The sequence below is a fragment of the Pavona decussata genome, unplaced genomic scaffold, assembly GCF_977016875.1.
Source record: "Pavona decussata unplaced genomic scaffold, jaPavDecu1.1 SCAFFOLD_161, whole genome shotgun sequence".
Taxonomy (NCBI): domain Eukaryota; kingdom Metazoa; phylum Cnidaria; class Anthozoa; order Scleractinia; family Agariciidae; genus Pavona; species Pavona decussata.
The window spans coordinates 2,765,736-2,784,966 of record NW_028145572.1 but is presented as its reverse complement, the minus strand read 5'-3'; the positions used below and the strand labels follow the sequence as shown (position 1 = coordinate 2,784,966).

The 19,231-nt window shown below is 38.6% G+C and overlaps 2 protein-coding genes and 1 pseudogene across 5 annotated transcripts; 2 read left to right on the top strand and 1 right to left on the bottom strand.

The window, feature by feature from the left end:
* LOC146464785 (putative pre-mRNA-splicing factor ATP-dependent RNA helicase PRP1) lies at positions 1–11,408 on the top strand. Of its 2 annotated transcripts, none has more exons than XR_014868450.1 (13): positions 1–220; positions 923–1,112; positions 1,555–1,739; positions 1,976–2,108; positions 2,212–2,457; positions 2,827–3,081; positions 4,004–4,262; positions 4,640–4,831; positions 7,144–7,266; positions 7,361–7,551; positions 8,255–8,378; positions 9,125–9,243; positions 10,531–11,408. XR_014868450.1 is itself a non-coding variant. In XM_085129517.1 (13 exons), exons 1-13 carry the CDS (start codon positions 141–143, stop codon positions 10,634–10,636), a joined length of 2,130 nt encoding a protein of 709 aa, XP_084985643.1. In that variant the 5' UTR covers positions 5–140; the 3' UTR covers positions 10,637–11,408. The 2 variants fall into 2 exon arrangements, 1 of the variants encoding a protein (XP_084985643.1); XM_085129517.1 differs by having other exon boundaries at positions 5–220; positions 8,328–8,378.
* Positions 11,409–11,546: 138 nt separating this feature from the next.
* On the bottom strand, positions 11,547–15,800 carry LOC146464784 (uroporphyrinogen-III synthase-like). 2 transcript variants are annotated; one of them, XM_085129534.1, is made up of 9 exons: positions 15,544–15,799; positions 14,959–15,067; positions 14,421–14,492; positions 14,140–14,214; positions 13,890–13,967; positions 13,706–13,789; positions 13,080–13,165; positions 12,531–12,626; positions 11,547–12,181 (listed from the first exon to the last, which is right to left on the bottom strand). In XM_085129534.1, exons 1-9 carry the CDS (start codon positions 15,604–15,606, stop codon positions 12,050–12,052), a joined length of 795 nt encoding a protein of 264 aa, XP_084985660.1. In that variant the 5' UTR covers positions 15,607–15,799; the 3' UTR covers positions 11,547–12,049. The 2 variants fall into 2 exon arrangements, with proteins under 2 accessions (XP_084985660.1, XP_084985661.1); XM_085129535.1 differs by lacking the exon at positions 14,421–14,492 and having other exon boundaries at positions 15,544–15,800.
* Positions 15,801–15,897: 97 nt separating this feature from the next.
* On the top strand, positions 15,898–18,718 carry LOC146464783 (uncharacterized; annotated as a pseudogene). The gene is made up of 3 exons (XR_014868411.1): positions 15,898–16,227; positions 17,263–17,431; positions 18,190–18,718. The product of XR_014868411.1 is annotated as an uncharacterized LOC146464783 (transcript).
* The last annotated feature ends 513 nt before the right edge of the window (positions 18,719–19,231 follow it).

The window sequence follows — 19,231 nt, the reverse complement described above, 5'->3', positions numbered from 1 at the left end:
GAGTTATGGGAACAGGATCTAAGCGCGTGCTCTTCGCTCTTTGCTTTTTTTACCGGCGAACATGGTAGGTAATTTTACACGGTAAAAGTGTTCTTTTTTGGAGGTTTTGGAAGTTATTTGCGGTTCGGTATCAATTCAAGATGTCGAAAAGAAGGTTAGACGTCGATGGGAGTTCTTCTAGTTCGCTGACTACCGCTAAAAGGATAAAAGAAGAGTTGAGGTAAGCTTAATACAAATTGCGAATGAAAAAAACATTAGGATACCTTTGGACCTCGAGCTCATTAACCTTGCTTGATTTTGTAGTGGCGGTAAAGTTCAGTGATCTCTGTGGGAATACTTTTGATCGCAATGCAATGTTTCTCTTTCATTTTAAGAGTGTACAATAAGACCAGTTTGCAAAGTGAGAAAGGGGGAAGCGAATATTATTGTACAGAATATAGAATCCTTAAATTTGAAAGCTGTTCACTTGATAGTGTACATATAGCAGAATACTGATTTATTTCATTCATGTAGTCTGTTTAAAGCCCGATTGAACTCCCTGAAAATGTGAAATTTACCACTCACTACTACAACATTGGCCATAATAATATTTGCATGCCATGCATGCTGTATCCATATCCCCCCCCCCCCCCCCTCCCGCCACCTATTGGTGAGATTTTCTGAAGAGGATTGTGGATTTTTTTATTATGCCCAGAAGAGGGGAAGGCAAGCCAAAAGTCTATTTCTTTTTTTGTTTTTGTTGTTGCCTTTCAAGAGGGCATTTTGACCTCGTGAGTCATCAAAATAGAGTCTGGGGGGAGGGGGGATTGAATGACCCTCTAGCACTTGGATTTAGCTGGTAGACATGCCGAAACTAAAGATTACACTACTTGAGACCAATAATTATTTTATTCATTTTATGAATAATTTTCTCTCTAATCAGTAATCCCAGTAACCTGCATGGAAAGATTAATCCATTCAATGGAAAGTTGTTCACAGACAGATATTTTGACATTCTGAAGAAGAGAATTGAACTACCAGTATGGGAGTACAGGGAGAAGTTTATGGAAGGCATGAAAGAACACCAGGTTTTTGTTCTTGTCGGTGAAACAGGATCTGGAAAAACCACCCAGGTAAAAATTGTACCACAGGCTATACATACTAGAATTATTAGTACTTGTACATGTAGGGTCTGTGTCACCATTATTCAAATTTATTTGTATTTATTTGTATTGTCCTTGGCTAAGCTAATAAATGAAATAAATAAAATGAGGTTGTGGCTGGCAAGGTACTGCTAGATTTTCAAGAGCATTGGTTACATGTATGTTTACTTAACAAATTTTGTTTAGAAATAGATACTGTTAATAAATTAATTTATTTGTCCATTGCTTTTGTGTGGGATATGACGAGTTCCTTTTTATTTACATTGTACATGTTCCCATGGAAAGGCGTTGAAGAAAATGTATTCATTTATATGTGTATTATTATATTTGTGGTTAATTTTTCTCTTGCGTGCCTGGTGTAGTAAAATCAACACCTTTAAAAGTTTTCATGTGTTGATATTTGCATGTACAGATTCCTCAATGGTGTCTAGAAACTCGCATTGATAAGCGCAAGGCTGTGGCGTGTACACAACCAAGAAGAGTGGCAGCCATGAGTGTAGCCCAACGTGTGGCTGATGAGTTGGATGTGATGATTGGCCAGGAAGTTGGCTATACCATTCGATTTGAAGATTGCACAAGCCCTAGAACAGTGCTGAAGTAAGTATAAATTATTTTAAAGTCGAATTGCATGACTGGTTAAAAATGTATCAGAATAATATCATTAATTAAATTTAGTTTGAAAATAATGTAATTAATATCAGTGAATGTGAGGTTTCTGTAACACTGCATTTTCCTATGGGGTGGAGTTGCAAGCAGTTTACCTAACCTGTAATAAGGAGGATCACTGAGGCACTGAATTTTTGTTTGGATCTCTGAATTCACTCTCATTGCAGGTACATGACAGATGGTATGTTGTTACGGGAGGCTATGACAGATCCTCTCCTTGACCGTTATGCTGTTATTTTACTTGATGAAGCTCATGAAAGAACGCTTGCCACCGACATCTTAATGGGTCTTCTGAAAGAGGTACACAAACAACACGATTTTAGTCCAATGCACTCATGCATGTCACTTACCAGACTACAAAACTGATGTATCACTAAATAAAAATGCTATTGTACTTGTATAGGTTGTGCGTCAAAGACATGACCTCAAGATCATTGTCATGAGTGCCACCTTAGATGCTGGAAAATTTCAAGAGTACTTTGACAAAGCTCCACTCATGACAATACCTGGCCGGACACACCCTGTAGAGATATTCTACACACCTGAACCTGAGCGTGATTATCTAGAAGCAGCGATAAGGACTGTGGTTCAGATTCACATGAGTGAAGACGTTGAAGGCGACATTTTGCTCTTTCTCACTGGCCAAGAGGTGTGTTTCCAGCTTCTTATGTGCTCTTTACGTGTAGTTTTGTTTTCCTTTTTATTGCCTTTATTTTTTGTTAGAAATGAAATAGATAAATGTTTTCAGTTTCAAACTGCATGAAGCTTTTCCTTGGAAACGAAAGGGTAAAGAAATTGAATTTAACAACTTACATGTACACATAATGTTAAGAAAAATATCAGGAGTGAAAAAGGATAAAACATGACTGTAAGAACACAACTATTTTTTCTGGACTGATAGAAAGTCACAGTAGTGTTGAACTGCCATTCTAAGCATGATCTGTGGAGGGTTGGTTACAAGAAATGTTACTAGCTTTGGTCATGAACTAAATGCGTTTGTTTGTCTTGTGTTCTGCAGGAAATCGAGGAAGCTTGTAAGAGGTTAAAGAAAGAAATAGATAACCTAGGCCCAGAAATTGGAGAGTTACGCTGCATTCCATTGTATTCCACTCTTCCTCCTGCTCAGCAGCAAAGAATCTTTGACCCTGCCCCACCTAAGAGACCCAATGGTGCAATCGGCCGTAAATGTGTGGTGTCAACTAACATAGCTGAGACATCCCTCACTATAGATGGTGTTGTGTTTGTTATTGATCCTGGATTTTCAAAACAGAAGGTTTGTTTTTATAAAAATGTGAAGCAGAAAGTCATTATCAATACCTGAGTTTTGCCATTTTGCTTTATTTGCTGTTTGAATGATGCAGGGAGATCACTACTGAATACAGCGTAGACATCACCCAGGCATTTAGTTGTCCTATTCCTTTCTTTCAGTAGGGCTTAATTTAAGAAAAGAGGGGGTATTTTGTTGTATGAGTGAGTTTAGCAAATCGAATGTGGTTTGGCATTGTCTGTACTCTTATCGACAACAATATTCGTCATAACAGTGGTCAAAACAACAAATTTTTGAGTACAGACAATGCAAAACCACATTCAATTTATTTTTACCAAAATATCAGCGTCAAAGAAAATTTTTACATCAACTGTCAAAATTTCCACACGCTGATTGACGCGAGCAGCGTCTAGACTCTTATCGACAATGGAAAATTAGCCAATCAGATTGCGAGATTAGAAACAGTTGTGGTTAAAAAATCCAGATTTACAAGATCATTGCTGAAAATAATTTTTCTTGCTTTAGAAGGCCATGTGCCCTAGAAATGTACGATGTTGTTGGTGATGATGTTGATGATGATGGCGGTAGTGGTGGTGATGATGTTGAAAATATCGGCAGGGTCTTCTGTCTTTATATTTGTTATTTCTGTGGGTGCCAAGCATCAAAAAGTTGCCCAAAGTAACCCACAGTGCAACCTAACTGTAGAACATTGAAAGAGATCCCAAGGGTGTTCTTATTTGTACAGTGTACCTTAGGTTACTAAGTGCCTCCAATAAAAACTATGGCTATCTTGGTTCTAACTTCCCACGTCTTCTCAGTCTCCTTGGCTAGGACTGTTGTTTACATCATCAGATACATAATTATTCATATACATGTACATGTACCTTTTGGGTCTCTTTGACTGTTTAAACATATTCTGTACGTACAGGTGTACAACCCTCGCATCCGTGTAGAGTCCCTGCTGGTTTCTGCCATCTCAAAAGCCAGTTCACAGCAGAGGGCAGGTCGTGCTGGCCGTACACGCCCTGGCAAGTGTTTTAGGCTGTATACCGAGAAGGCTTATCAGAATGAAATGCAAGACAACACATATCCTGAAATCCTCAGGTCCAACCTTGGTACAGTGGTGCTTCAGCTGAAGAAGTTGGGCATTGATGACTTGGTGCATTTTGACTTTATGGACCCTCCTGGTATGTTTGTTGTTTTCACAGCTTCCATGTACATGTAAAAAGATCCCTCTTGGCTCCTGAATAATTTATTGTTGAAACTATATAATCATCCTTATGCTGATTGCAGTCTTTTAAAATGATAAACCGCTGACCATGCAAAGTGCCATTTATACATTCTCCTGGTATTATCCATTCCAAGTTTGGGTAGAAATTTATGATAATTATTATCAAAATTATCTTATTACACTATAATGCTTCTTGGTTATTGGTTCTTTGATACCCTTTAGGGGGTGGGGAAGGGACATAGCAGTACGCTGTACCTCTCTTCTTTTCTCCCCCCCCCCCCCCCCCCCCGCCAAAACTGTACAGTCAATTTTCTGCGTGTTTATCCTTCTTAGCACCAGAGACCTTGATGAGAGCCCTCGAACTTTTGAACTACCTGGGTGCTCTTGATGATAGTGGTGACCTTACTTCCCTGGGATCAATGATGGCTGAGTTCCCTCTGGATCCACAGCTGGCCAAGATGGTGATCGCTAGCTGTGAGCATAACTGTTCCAATGAAATCCTCTCCATCACAGCTATGCTGTCAGGTAATGTAACACTATCAACTACAGGTATCACCATGTGATGCAAGAACAAAGTAATTGTCACCACTTAAAGGAGAAGTATCGCGCAAATTTGCTGTCATTGTGTGGTTCCAGAAAATATCCATACCCCCACCACGGAGGGAATTGGAAATTCCAGAGGGGTGGGGGGGTCAATGGCCCAGGAAATTCCAGAGGGGAGGAGGGGTGAATGGTTGGATAAGTTTCCAGAGGGTCAACTTCACGTTCATGTCAGACATAGTTGTTCAAAATTGTAACTTACCAACTTAGCAACTTCGTAGATCTTTCTTGAAGACGTAACTTTATTTAACTGTTTTAAAGAAACCCTTGTTACATTAAAAACATGTTTCCTTTCTCCGAAAAGCCTTTGTAAGCGAAGTAGTCCAAGTGAGACAAGAAATCTTTGTCTGCGTTGCGTGACTCAGTTATTATAAAACTGTGTTTGTGAAACTTTCTTGCGTAGAAAATTATTGTTCACTGGCTACAATTGAAATTATTTGTACCAATGTTTAAAAAGGAAACTTTTGTATGGCTGTAAAGTGAATGCCCCAATTTTACATAAAACATTGAAATATTTGTTTGTTATTTTTGCATAAAGTTACGGGCAAAGGTCAATTGCCGGGATCAATTGATCAGTTTGTCAAAACTGACCCGTGTAAAAACTTATTTTGCCCAAAGTATTTCAACTCAAACTCCAAAACTATTAACTTAATTTCTATGCCAAAATTCAGCAAAATAGAGCCAATTCAACAATCTTTTAATGCGTTATTGATCTCATACAAAATTTGCATAAGAACGTGAACTTGCTAATTTCGTTTTTCGGCTCCATTTCGTCTGCGGTTTCAAGTTACGATCTGGAAGGTCAATTTTTCTCCCTGCCCTGCTAATGCTTATTTTGTCGAAGCTATTCCGATTCAATAGGAAAACTATTGACTAAAATAACTAGACTTAACGATTACCATAAGAAATATTGATTGAGTAGAACTAAAGCGATAATCCTTTTGATCTCCTACAAATTTGCATAGGAACGTAAACATGACATATGCAAATTAAATACAAACACATGTTTTTTGCATTGCCGGACTTATTCCAACAATTTAGATTTAAAATCTTCGGCGAAGCTAATGGTAAAGTTTGATGTCAATGACCACAGGTAAATATAAAACACAACAATTATTTCAGTATCAAGAGCTTTTTGGCAAACTCTATCTGTGAAATTGAACAGCACGCGCGCTCTTCGATAACGTATATTTTCTCCTCGTGTAGGCAGTCCTTGTTATTTCTGAAATGTTCACATCAAACTGTTTTATGAGGCGTTCTTTTGAAATAAAACTTTTCCAGAGGGGGGTGGGGGTGTATTTCTGTATTTGAGGAATTTCCGAAGGGGTGGGGGGGTTAAAAAAATACCTCAAAAATGGAAAATCCTGGGGGGTGGGGGGGTCCTATGTGAAATTCCCTCCGTGGTGGGGGTATGGATATTTTCTGGAACTACACATTTCAAAACCCAAAAATGTTTGTCAGTCAACAGAAACAACAAAATAATTGTCAAGTTTGTTATAAATTATCACCCCAGTGCAACAAATGCCGATTAGTGCCTCTGCTCAGAGACAGAGTAGGCTGGTATGGATCGAAACTTGAAAAATATTAGGCTAATGTTTTTCAAGTTCCCGCATTTTTGTTTCCGAAATGCGCTAGAACAGATCACAAGTTGTTCCTTTCAAGAATCGAGTTGATTTCTTTCCTCTCTTCATTCTAGAATTATTTGCAGCGGAGTGAAGGTCTTATTTCATCATTTTTAACAAAAGATATCAAAAAACCCGTGATGCTTCCCTTTTAACTTTGGAGGTTGACAACCTTTCTTGTGATAAACTACATGAAGTTCTTGTATAATTATGTCACATGTAAAGGGTACATGGAACATAATGCATAACTTGTTTGTTGTTTAACAAGCTCTATCCTTTCATTTAGTAAAGTTCAAGATAAAGTAACGGTTTAAAGTTTGACTGAGATGTTGTTTATATCATTGAACATCCTCTTGCTACAGCACCAGTACAGAAAATTAATGTTAAGTATGTTGTAGTAATTTTGCTATTTTTACTTACAGATTTGGAATCAAGTTGCAAGATCTTGATAACAGTTTTTGTAAAAAAAAAAGAAATACAAAAAAATATTACAAAATATTATTTTGTTTTGAATCTTTTCTGAGGAAAAAGAGTTATATATGATTGAGCTGTGTTGCACATACCCTCAACTGAAGTAATCAATTTATTGTCCTTATGATCATTATTGTTGTTTAGTTCCTCAAGTTTTTCTGAGGCCAAACGAAGCAAAGAAAGCTGCTGATGAATCTAAGATGAAGTTTGCTCACATTGATGGTGACCATCTGACCTTGCTCAATGTTTACCATGCATACAAACAAAGTAAGTTACCCTTGCCTATTCTGATCTTGTGCTTTTTGGGATTTTCACAAAGTTATCACACACCATAACCTTCTTGTTTTCTCTTTGCCTGCAGACCATGACGATACCCAGTGGTGTTATGACAATTTTATTCAGCATCGATCACTCAAGTCTGCCGACAATGTAAGAGAACAACTCACTAGAATTATGGACAGATTCAACCTCGCACGTCGCAGCACAGACTTCAACAGTCGTGATTACTACCTTAACATCAGGAAGGCTCTGGTGGCTGGATTTTTTATGCAGGTACCGTAACCACACATACATGCAGTCCTTATTGAAAATGGCGTTTGCTTCAAAAACCCATGCAACTCCCGTCTGCTGTCTCAGCATACAGGAGACCTTCTTAACACTGAACACAGCAAAAATGTTTCTGTTTATCGTTAAACCACACTGAATGCCATTTTCTTGTGAGGCCTGTTGTTTTATTCAGTTAGTACAGTACTCTATCGTTGGAATTCATATCACTGCACTGTATTGCCCATACTGCAGTCTTGGACAAACTAGTTAAGAAAATGCAAATTGTGTGGTGTTGTTTTTATGCTCTCATAATTTCCTGTTAACATAAATTTTGTGGTTCAAGGTACAATAAACAGGGAAGCTCACAATGTACGTGCCAATAATTATGTGCCGAAACAAAGAGGTGAATTTTACAACAACTTTGAAGAATGTGTAGTCTAGATCTAGAGTTTCAAATTTGTTTACTGCACCTTATTATTAAATAGTAAGTTAGTTACCAGTCAGGGGAACAGCAGTCTTTTTTGGTATATCTGAATATCTGAAAATTGGCTTATGAAGCTGCCACAATTAATTCTATCAGATTCTGGATCAGAGAGGATTTCACAACAAGGCAGCAAGCTTTGGAGATTCTAATAGCTAGGCTCTTGTACATAAGTACATGCGAAAATCAGCATTGTTCCCCTGACTGATACAGTAATTTCATTTGAAGTACCTCAGATACTGACCATAAAATCTGTGAATCCCACCCTGCCCTCCCACTTCACTGTTCTACTGACGAGTAGGTAGCTCACCTGGAGAGGTCTGGACACTATCTCACCGTCAAGGACAATCAGGTCAGTATTAGTCTCATTAGTACAACTTTTCTTTTTGTAGAAATGAAAGAAAAAAAAAAACTCTCAGCTGTAGATTTGCATTCAGCAAAATTTGACAAAATTATTGGTGTACACCATCAAAGAAAAGTTCACTTCAGTACTTCAGTTTTCATCTGAATGAACACACTAGGATTTCGTCCTTAGTCTCAAAAAAGTTAGAACCACATCATCCTGTTCCACACATTCAGCTAGTGGGTACATAGTAGTGAAAACCAGCGTGCAAACAAAATAGATTATTGCCTTCTCTCCTGTCTTCTTGCTTTATTACTTGCTCGCATTGAAATTTTCTTTGCACCACTCTCCACTATCTAAACACCTAGAATAGGCTACTACAGGAAAATTCTGCTGAATGGTTTTCATTCAAAAGCTGCAACCACTTCATACAGCATACCAAAAGGACTGCAGTACTGCTCAACTGCTCAACAGTTTTCAACTGAATGGTCACACTTAATTTCATCCTCAAACTCAAAAGTGATAACCACCTTGTATACACAAAAGTACTGAGACTAAACAGCACCACAGGAAAGTACTGCTTAGTAAAAAACTACCCTTAGAATTCACTTTATCCACAGGTTTTGGAGCTAAAGCTGTACAGTGTACATGTATAACAAATTAAATTAATTTTTATGTTGTGTGGGGTTACATAGTAAAGAAATCTTGCATGCTGTTATAATTATTTCTGAGGAGGCTGGTTGGTTGAATTCCAGGTTGTACAACTGCATCCATCAACTTGTTTGGACCATAAGCCAGAATGGGTGCTGTACAATGAGTTTGTCTTGACTACAAAGAACTACATTCGGACCTGCACTGACATCAAGGCTGATTGGTAAGACCTTAGAAGCTCTCAATACATACAATATATTATAGGTAGATCAGGTGCCCAGATTATGGAAGATGAAGGGAACATACACATTAAGTAACTGGTTGTTTCTTAATCGTGGCTTTCTACTGAACTCTTAGTTACTGACAGTTTTTATTTTTTACCAAAACATACTTTTTGAAAAAGAGTTCATTCTTTTGTTATTCTTTAATTGTACAGTATAATATGACAGATTTTTCTTCTTATTTGCTTGATCAAATTTTCATATTGTTCTCGTATGAAAATCAAACAAAAATTTGTTATCAATTTTTCTCCGTGTTTGAGTTGTGTAAAAGTGTCAAATTTCCCTTCGGGGTTGGGTACAATACTGTACCAGATGGGAGACTGAGAAAAGTTAGGCTGTGACTTCAACTCAGGAACACTAGTCTCACAATTTCTCCATTCCTCAGTAAATAATTGTTGTTTTCGTATGCAGAGGAGGAAAACTGTGTGGACGAAAATATGAAATCAATGGGATCTTTTTTTTTTTGAGGGGGGGGGGGGGGATTCTCAGAAAGGTGCCAGTGGAAAGAAAAAATCTTAGATTTCAATTGTACTCAAATGTAAACTCTTGAGACTTTTTGTCATTCAATAAACATAAAAAGCAAGGAGGATAACTGTATGACTGCATTTTGTAGTGCCTGACTGTATCTTGTGATGTAATGTAATAGTAATGATCACCGGTACAGACATCAAGACAATTTGGAACTTTGCTGACCGTAAAATGTGTTTCATCTACATCTACATCTACTGTACATTTATTAAGTTGATAAAATCTTGTAAGACATCACATCAAACCTGTTTTAAAAGGCCACTTTGTAAAAGTAAACCACTTAAATATGGTAACAAATAGCGTGCCAGGCAATTGAGTTTCTAATGAGCTCCACAATCGTGGTGTTAATGTTTTCTTAGTCCGTTTCTGTACCATAATCTGCTTTGTCATACCATTTTATCGCCAAACTTTCTTAACCAAGTAAGTGATATTTTGAGCGCTTTGGCGCATAAACTGTACACTAAGTTATCAAATGTTATATAAAATGTTGTTTTTATTGTGTTTGACATGTATTCTGTGCAACCTGTATTAAGCGGTCACTTAGCCATTCCCCGAGGGTGACCGCCTAATACAGGTTTGACTGTAGTAAAAAAAATTAGTGGGATTGTTAAATAACTGAGGATAGAGAAACCGCATAAGCATTTTTGGTTTGAAGTCGAGTTTCACAAGAACATAATAATTATTATTCCTTTTTTCTACAGGCTAGTAAAGTTTGCACCTCAGTACTATGACATGAGAAATTTTCCCATGTGTGAGGCCAAGCGTGTACTGGAGAGGATCATTGACAGATTGCAGAAGAACAGATAAGCAGACAGGATGCAACCTAAGATCCATCATCACTGGATCACTATCTGATGCTTTCATAGTTTTCACAAGCAGAAAACATTCTCAAAAGGAAGACTGTAAAGTAACAACTTACCGCACATGCTTGCGGTAGAGAAACAGTAAACAGACTCAAGATCTTTTGACTAACAGTGCATTTTAAGTTTTTCTATCTTACGTCAAAATCTTGCAAAGTGAGACCCTTACTTTTCAAGCTTTATGCTTGGTTCCAAAATGCTTTAGCAAACTACTTTGGTGTAGCATTTAAGTATGACCTGTGCATTTAAACAAAATTTCTGCAACACTGTACCTCACTGTAAATAGTTCTGCATACCTGCAAAACAAAACATTAGACCTGCACCTTTCAAAAGCTCTATTTTCACTGGACCCTTACAACCTACAGGTGCATTGTTTTTCAGGGCGTTAGTACTGTGCCAAGTCTTAGAATCTAAGCTTTCAGGTAAATAAAAATACAGAATTTCATTCTGTACATGATATCCAGTCTTCCTGGCAAAATAGTCAGTCTAGCAGTTTTAGATTTTTGAGGACATTTAGCGCTCCACTTAAATTCAAAGTTACAACATCATAACAGTGTCGGTTCACGGCTTCTAATTTAGCTCTAGCATAAAATGGTTGCTAGATGTTTTTCTCTGTTTATCATGTGTAGTCAGAAAAACAGTTTATTTACCAGTTACCATTAAACAAAAGAGAGAAAAGATGTAGCATCAAGTTTACTACAATAAAGAACAAGGAATTCGTTCTTTTATGTCATTACTATTGGCTACAATATTAATTTTTGCAAATGTCATCATTTTTGAGAGTGCGTGAATAAGTACCTTCTTTTGCTGTGCACCATAACCAACAGTTGGAATTTACACTGCTGTCAAAAAATATTATTAATAATTATTAGTATGCGATGGAGGACTTTGGTTATAAGTGTATTCAAAAGCACATGGTTGTGGGCAGACATTGGTGGGTTTTGTCCATTGTCTTCCCATGTTTTGTTTGGTGGGTCCACTGATTCCTACATTATGATTAAATGTAAAGTATCAGCAATGATTGGTTTCTAGCTGCAGCATTTCTAAGTTATTCAAAGGCACACAAGGCACTTCCACAACGGTCAACTTCCATCGTAGTGGATATCATTCTGATCACAGTTTGATGTCAGTAATAGCAGTGACTCGCAATAATCATGAGAATGCATACTGCTTGACATACATCACTGATCTGGGTTTTAAACTGTTCAAAATTGAAATGCATGGCCTACAATGTTTCCACAATGGAACCTTTATCAAAAGGGAATGTTTGGTCTGTATTGGCAAAACCACTACCTTTGCAATGTTCAACTTTGTACACCTTTTCACAAATGCATGTCACTATTGTACAGAGCACTGGCTCTTATTTCTTGTCTCTTGTGCTGTCCACAATACACTGAGCCAAAGCTTGATGATTAGGTTGGTCTGCTACTGCTGTTACTGTCCACTGTTTGCTTTTCATTGCTTCTGCTGTTGTCTTGCCAATCGCAACAAGCTATGAAACGAAACAATGTTGCAGTTCAGCCTCTAGTATGTCATTCTCAGAGACCCAGGGGAAGTCAGTCGGGGGTGGGCAAAATGGCGTGACCAAAGTTTTCAAATACATGTGTAAGACACCTCTGCTGTCCAGTGTTTACTTTGAGGAAAGAATGAAAGCCTTCCCTTTCCCACTAACAGTGCAATCTTGGCATGAATTGCAAGACAGTCTGATGTTTAATTTTCCCAGACACATCCACAAGTAGAATACCTACGTACTGTCACTTTGCTGAAAGAATGACAAATGTTCTTTTATTTTTTTGGTGTCGCCTTTTTTTCTGAGCCTCATTCTATAAATAACAACTTACCTTGACTCCATTCCACCATTCAGAAAAGGCAGAAAGAATCTCTTCTATAAAATTAACTCCTGAGGGACTGAAAAAGACAGCATACAATGGAGGACCCTAGGTATTTGGTGAGAAGTTTGTTAGCCGTTGTTATTTTGAACACCTCACAGTAAAATTAATGGTTAAAAACCAGCGGTCTTGATAGTCTATCTAGAATAATTAACAGGATGAGAGTTGACCTGAAAAGGACTGCTGATGACATCCACTTATGCTTCTGTTTCAATAACCAAAATAGAACCAGAATATTTTCAGAGCTACGTTGATAGTGAATTGTGTAGTTCAATATCCCCTCCCCCAAGAAGGGATTGGAATTCCAGGAGGGGGTTGGGGGGGGGGGGGGGGTCAGGACAAAAACAAAAACAAAATGGGAATTTCCAGATGGGTAGTGGGGTCTTGGAAAACATCCTTCCATCAGGGATATGTTTTGGAACTACCTAGTTGTCAAACACATTGGGTTATTAACCAAATGTAGGATAAAAATTTGCTGGTATTAAGAACTATTGCAAGTACCTTTTCCATGATAAAATCTTGCAAAGCCTGCTTTATTGTTGGATCAGCACATGTGCTATATACCTGAACACCATCAAGTGCTATTCCTGTGAAAGAAAAAAAAAATGAACCAGTTGTGTTGAGATAACGTAGGGGAGTATCCCATCTTCTAATGTGCTAGAAACAATTGTTTTGGTCAAACCACATGAAATTTTAATTCACAGTTGTGTCTAATGGAATAATTATTATTGAAATTAAGCCTCTGTCAATTCTTTGGGGTCAATTATTACAAACAAATTTGGCCTATCAAAATGAAACCACTTGTCAGGACCCTAGAGTGATCAGCTAGGAAAATCCTGCTTCTTAGCTTGTCTCCATGAGCAGTATATCTTTAGAAGAAAAAATGTGGAAGTAGATCATGCAGACCTGCAAATACAAAAACCAGACTGACAAGAAAAAAAGAAAAAACAAGATCTAAAGGGACTCTATAACATCAATTTTTAAATTTCTGAAATATTTTGACTTGCCCCTTTGTCTTTTACTTTTGGTCATCCTCTTAAATTTAAATCTAGCTAACAGTTGCACTATTTATTGGTGGCATGGCCCAACAGCTTCTAACCAAACAACAGCCTTTCTAATATTATTACCTGCTTTTGCCATCTCAGTTGGTATTGTCTCCCTTCTCAAGTTACCACAGGGAAATAAAAGTGGATTACCACCTGGCTTAACAGCTTTAGAGATAAAACAAAGAAAACAGACATTACTTTGTGTTATTCAAACTTAGCAGGCTACATCAATAAAATACTTCATGACAAGGGTTTAAAATCTTACACTGCAGAATGATCGGCACCAGAGCATCTGCACTACCAGCTTCATGTCCAGTACTTTCTAGTCCTAGCTTCTCTTTGGCTAGAAGAAACATAACAAGTGAATCGGTGCTGTACAACTTTGACATTTCCATTTCTGGCATTTAAAGGATGTTTATGGACTAGTATTCATACAATCATGTATTCTAAAATAAAGTGAAGTATACTGCCAACCATGATGTACATTAACTGATTGAGAAAATAATTTACTGTACCTGCTTTTGCAGTAGCTTTCCCTACAACAAAAACTGTTTTTTCTTGCCAAACATTGGCAATCTTTGTTCTCCAGACTGAGGAAATGAGTAAGGACATCATCAAATTAGAATTACAGTGCTTAAAATTTGGTCAGCAAGTACGTATGTGCAAGAGCTACAAAAATCTTTAAATTAAACATGGTGTCAGAAGTGGGATGTTAAGCCTGTCACCTGCATGCTGATGTTTACATGTAATGTAATAAGCTGTGTTTGATGTTTAAAAGAAGAAAACTAGCTCCAACCTTCATGTGATATGAAGTCACTCACACAGTGTTCTATAGCTTCAATTGCACGCTGACTTGTAAGGACCATACCTAAACAGATCCAAATTTTATAAGCCGATCAATATTAATTTGATCCTTCAACACCGTCTCATGCCCTGGCCTAGGCATTTGACTGTCTACCGATGTAGAATGGTGTGTGGGTTTCTTCCCAGGTTTTAGGTACGTGAAGCTTAAATATCTGTACTACCTGTAATTAGCATGAATAGTGATCGATTAAAAGCTGAAAATTTCCCCTCAAGGAGATCGACACACTTGAGCACTCAAGCTACGATTGGGCATTTGAATGGCTTTTGGCCCTGAGAGGCGACAAGCGAACAAGCCAACCTTCAAAAGTTTAAATGCCCAGGGATGGAGAAGGAAGGGGGGGGGGGGGGTAAGGGGTTGAAGTTTCAATACTCCTATGCACCTTGATAATTTAGCGAATATCCATTAAGCTTGCTTTTCACGATACATGTAAGGAAACGAAATAAACTTTTTAAGTCTGATCATACGTTACCTTGATATTCACTTGGTTCTTCAAGTTTCCGAACGAGTTCTTGCTGGTTGCCAAACTTGAATGAAAGCACGGGAAGGGAGAATGGCTGAAAACCATTATCCAATAAAACCTAAGATTTAATAAGGGGAAAAAACGTTGGGCACTGAAGTTAAGTATGAAAGATTACTGGAGTTAAAGTTAAACTAAAGACTATTAAGCTTTTCCCCATGCAAAGCTTATTATCACATATGAGGGCCACCTTTCCACTATTGGGCCATTCCATTTAATATCTGCACCCCCCCCCCCCCCCTCCCATTGAGGGACTGGGAAATCTGAGGGGGAGGGAGGGGGTCTTTAAAAGTTATTTCTTTTATCCTGAGGGGGAATGTGTCAGCACTTTGATCTTATTTCTGAAGGGGTCTTGAAAAATTATTTCTGATAGGGGTAGACACAAAAGCCCTCAACAGTGGGGGGGGGGGGGGGGGTGGTGTGTGAATAATAAATGAATGACCCATTATAAATTCAAGGGCTTGGTGCTCCGATTGCAGTTCTCTTTCAACAACACACCCACTATTCTTTGGAAAAAAATATTGAGCGTTTCCTTACCTTGTGGTATTCATCTTCCCTCGGCGCTGGTGTAGGAGATCGAAATAACACAACTAGCGCCATCGCAATAAAACTGTTGTGACCGATGGAAGATCGACCAAAAATCGTTTCTAGAATTTAAATAATGCCTCCACTTGCAACACTCTCTTGCCCGTGAAGGCCTTTTTTTTCTTTTCTTTCTATCGTTTCATTTTAAAAATACCTTGTTTTGGTCCACCACGGCCGCCATTTTGTTTTTCGTTCGCTCGAGGGAGCTGGACCCTATTACCCACAGTCCCTCGCTACCGTACAGAGTATCCTTCTTCACTCCACTGGGATAAATCAGGTCAGTCGGTCGCGGTCAGGTCACGCATTCCGTGAGCCCTATCTAACCCGGTTAAGATAGCCTGAGCATCAGGCCTTTCCAAGCTCCTGGCTTTTCCGGGGGAGGGAGGGGGACGAGAGGAAGGGGAAAAGGGAAGAAAAGTTCCTCTCCTCTTCTCGTCCTCCCCTACCCCTCCCTCTCCACTCCCCCCTCACCTTACGGAGGCCTGAGTAGGTTACGTAAGATGGCCGCTTACGTTCCGTCTGAGGAGGAAAAAGAGAAATTTATGTCTCGTGCGATCGAACTCAGCGAGGAAGGGGCGTCTAAGGGACTCGGGGGACCTTTTGGATCGGTTATTGTTAAAGATGGCAAGATAGTTGGTCAGTACAAAAACGACTCGGGAAACGATGATGAGCCAAGGGGTGTAATATCTAGACGGCACCAGGCAATACCATGCCACAAAGACGATGTTCGTCTCTTGATTTACCCCATCCTCCACATGTATAGACCTCAAGGCCCTGTCCTATCAAGAGTTAGACCACTTGAAAACCTTAGCTTTCCGTATTGATTTACTAATCAGGAAAGCTTCATGAAAGCAGAATATTGATGTCTCATCTTACACTTGGGCTAGTAAATTTTAATCCCTGTTCACCAAATAGGTGGTGCCGGGTATAACACCCCTTCCCTTAGAAAAAGTGGGCCCACTACTTCGTAACCTAAAGTGAATGCATTTTTAGCCATTTTGGTTGAAAGAAGGTGGGTAGAGATTTTGCCCATATTTTCTATGCAGTGGATATCAAGGTAAAGGTTTTGAGTCCAGAGCCCAGGGGGGGGGGGGGGGGGAGGGGTTACTCCCCTATATAAGGAATATAGGTATGTGCCGTCCCAAAGGGTATGGTTTTTGAGCCGTTTTGGTCTGAAATAGGGTATAGATTTTGACAATTACAATCTGAAATCAGGTCGGGTTTTTGGGGCACTGGGAACATTTACGAAAGCTTACAAACATATTTTTCTTCTCAGTACGTAACTGGAACGACTAACTGATGGCGAGAAAAAGAAATAGATAAACTATGTCATTCCAGCTTACTTTTACTCCTTGCGTCAACTTCCGTTCAGCACTGATGCATAATTATCAGGTCTGAAAACGGGTGTGGAAAATGGCATGTTTAGGTCTGAAATAGGGTCGGGATTTGAAGACCTGGGCAGCACACCCCCACCAAGAATTCTGGGGAATACCCCCCCGGGGTCCAGAGTCACACAGCTCCTTTATATAAATGGGTAACTGATGCCTTTGGCTAAAATGCAAAGACAGTCAGAGGGTTCAAATTCCAATGTATGAAGTAATATTATACGGGAAGAGGTTGAAGTGAAGCTATTTACTCGGACTTTAAGATCTTGTATATTTGTTTTTAAAGGTGAGGGATTCAATCAAGTGTTTAAAGATTGTGATCCAAGTGCACATGGGGAAGTAGTAGCTATAAGAAATGCAGGAAAAGCTCTAGGAACAGAGAATCTGCAGGGCTGTAGCCTGTACACAAACTTTGAACCTTGTCCGATGTGCACAGCATTGATCTGGTGGAGCAGGTTTTGTAATCATTGTTTACTCTGTGAATTCATATTTTTGTAGTCAAAAGTAGGAGTGCTCACTTCTATAAGGTGTTTCTCTTTTAGTTCAAATACGTCCCTGGGAAGAAAGAGGACATGATTGCAACCTCATTCCCAGGTTCTTTCCTCTTTACATGAAGAGACTTGGGCCTGCTTGTAGAGACAGGCGATGGAACTGCAGGAATGTGGGAGAAAAGGGCCACGCACTGTGGGAGAAGAGGAAAGGGACTGGGGTAAAAGTACAGTAAAAGTATTTGTGAGATGGTGGGAAGAAGGAAAGTGGGAGAAATATGAAAGAAAAATGGCAAGGGATTGGGAACTTCAGTCCAAGTGTGAAATATGCAAGCCAACAATATTTGATAGTTTGAGTGAAGGCAAAACCCCCTTCCTTGCGAATAATATTATGTTGTTATGACGGTAAGAGAGGGTTGAAAACCAAAAGGTTGACTACAGTGAAAACATAAATGTTACAGGAACTGCCTTAAGTAACTGATCTGTTTTGCAAACCAAACCATCTTTGGGGGCTGCCAAAACACTGCATAGCCCCCAAAGGTTTGTTTTCCAAACCAAAAGTATTAGGTAATTTCTCTAGTACATATCTTTTTTTACTTTATAAGTCCAACTTTTTGTTTCCTTATTTGTTTTATTGCTGTAAAGATTAGCCTTGCCCTCTTTAATATTCTTTCTCAAGTATTTTACTGATCAAGGTCTGTGGTTAATCCTTTATTAATCTGCAGATTGGATAGAGTGTATTATGCCCAGTCTGTGGAAGGAAGTACCACACACTAAAAACAAAATCAAGAAATAGTACTCAAATTTACTAATACACCAATAGAAGAGCGTTCAATTCCTGGTGAACAAGTCAAGAGCAAGGCAAAGGAAGCATGGAACATTGTTAAAAAACACTTCAATGATAAGACAAAGACTGTGTGAATCCAGATGGGGGAGGTGTACTCAGGCATAAATTAGTGATGGAGAGGTTCAAGACAGGGAACATTTAAGGAGTTAGAAATTTTCTGGTGAACTTTATTTAGGTGGGAAGATTGAAGATTTTTCAGATATGCAAAGAAGAATGGATTTCTTCAGGTTATTTTTTGAACCATTGGACTGTTTTGAGTTAAGTTTTTGTCTAATAAGACTTTTTGGGGGGATCTACGTCTAACCACCCCACCCCATAATCACTGATGGACCTGTTTACCCCCATTGCTGTATGATTTATGGTGGAAAAAGAAAATAATGCATAATAAAAAAAAATTCATGCCTTTATCTTGGTCAGTTTTGAATGGATTGAGATTTATTATCGTTTGAAGGGCCTGGCAGGAAACAGGTGTAAGTGACGATTTGGCCTTCAGAGAATCCAAATTTCTCTGCCCATTTTATCATATGAGAACCTTCATTTAACTCTAAACAGAGGAGAAAGGAAATAATTTTAAGGATCATTTAACAGTTGTCTTAGTCTTAAGCCTAAAGCCATAAGCTTGTTGGCAAAAACAAAGCCTTTAAATCAGAAGGCAATTATTCAAATGTTTCTGACACATGGAACCAGTCTGCATGCCAAGTTAGACCAAATTTAAAGAAACTTTGGATTTCAAGGCCAAATCATCAGTTATGCCTGTTTTCCACAGGGCCCTTCATTTGTTGAAGACCTGATTTACCAGTAGTGTTAATTGATTCTTTCATGCATAAAGCTTCAGACTTGTACTTTTGCAGCATATGTCACTGGTATGTCCATTGTTTTACTTTAAAATTGCTCCATGTGCACGCAAAATTATGGTACTC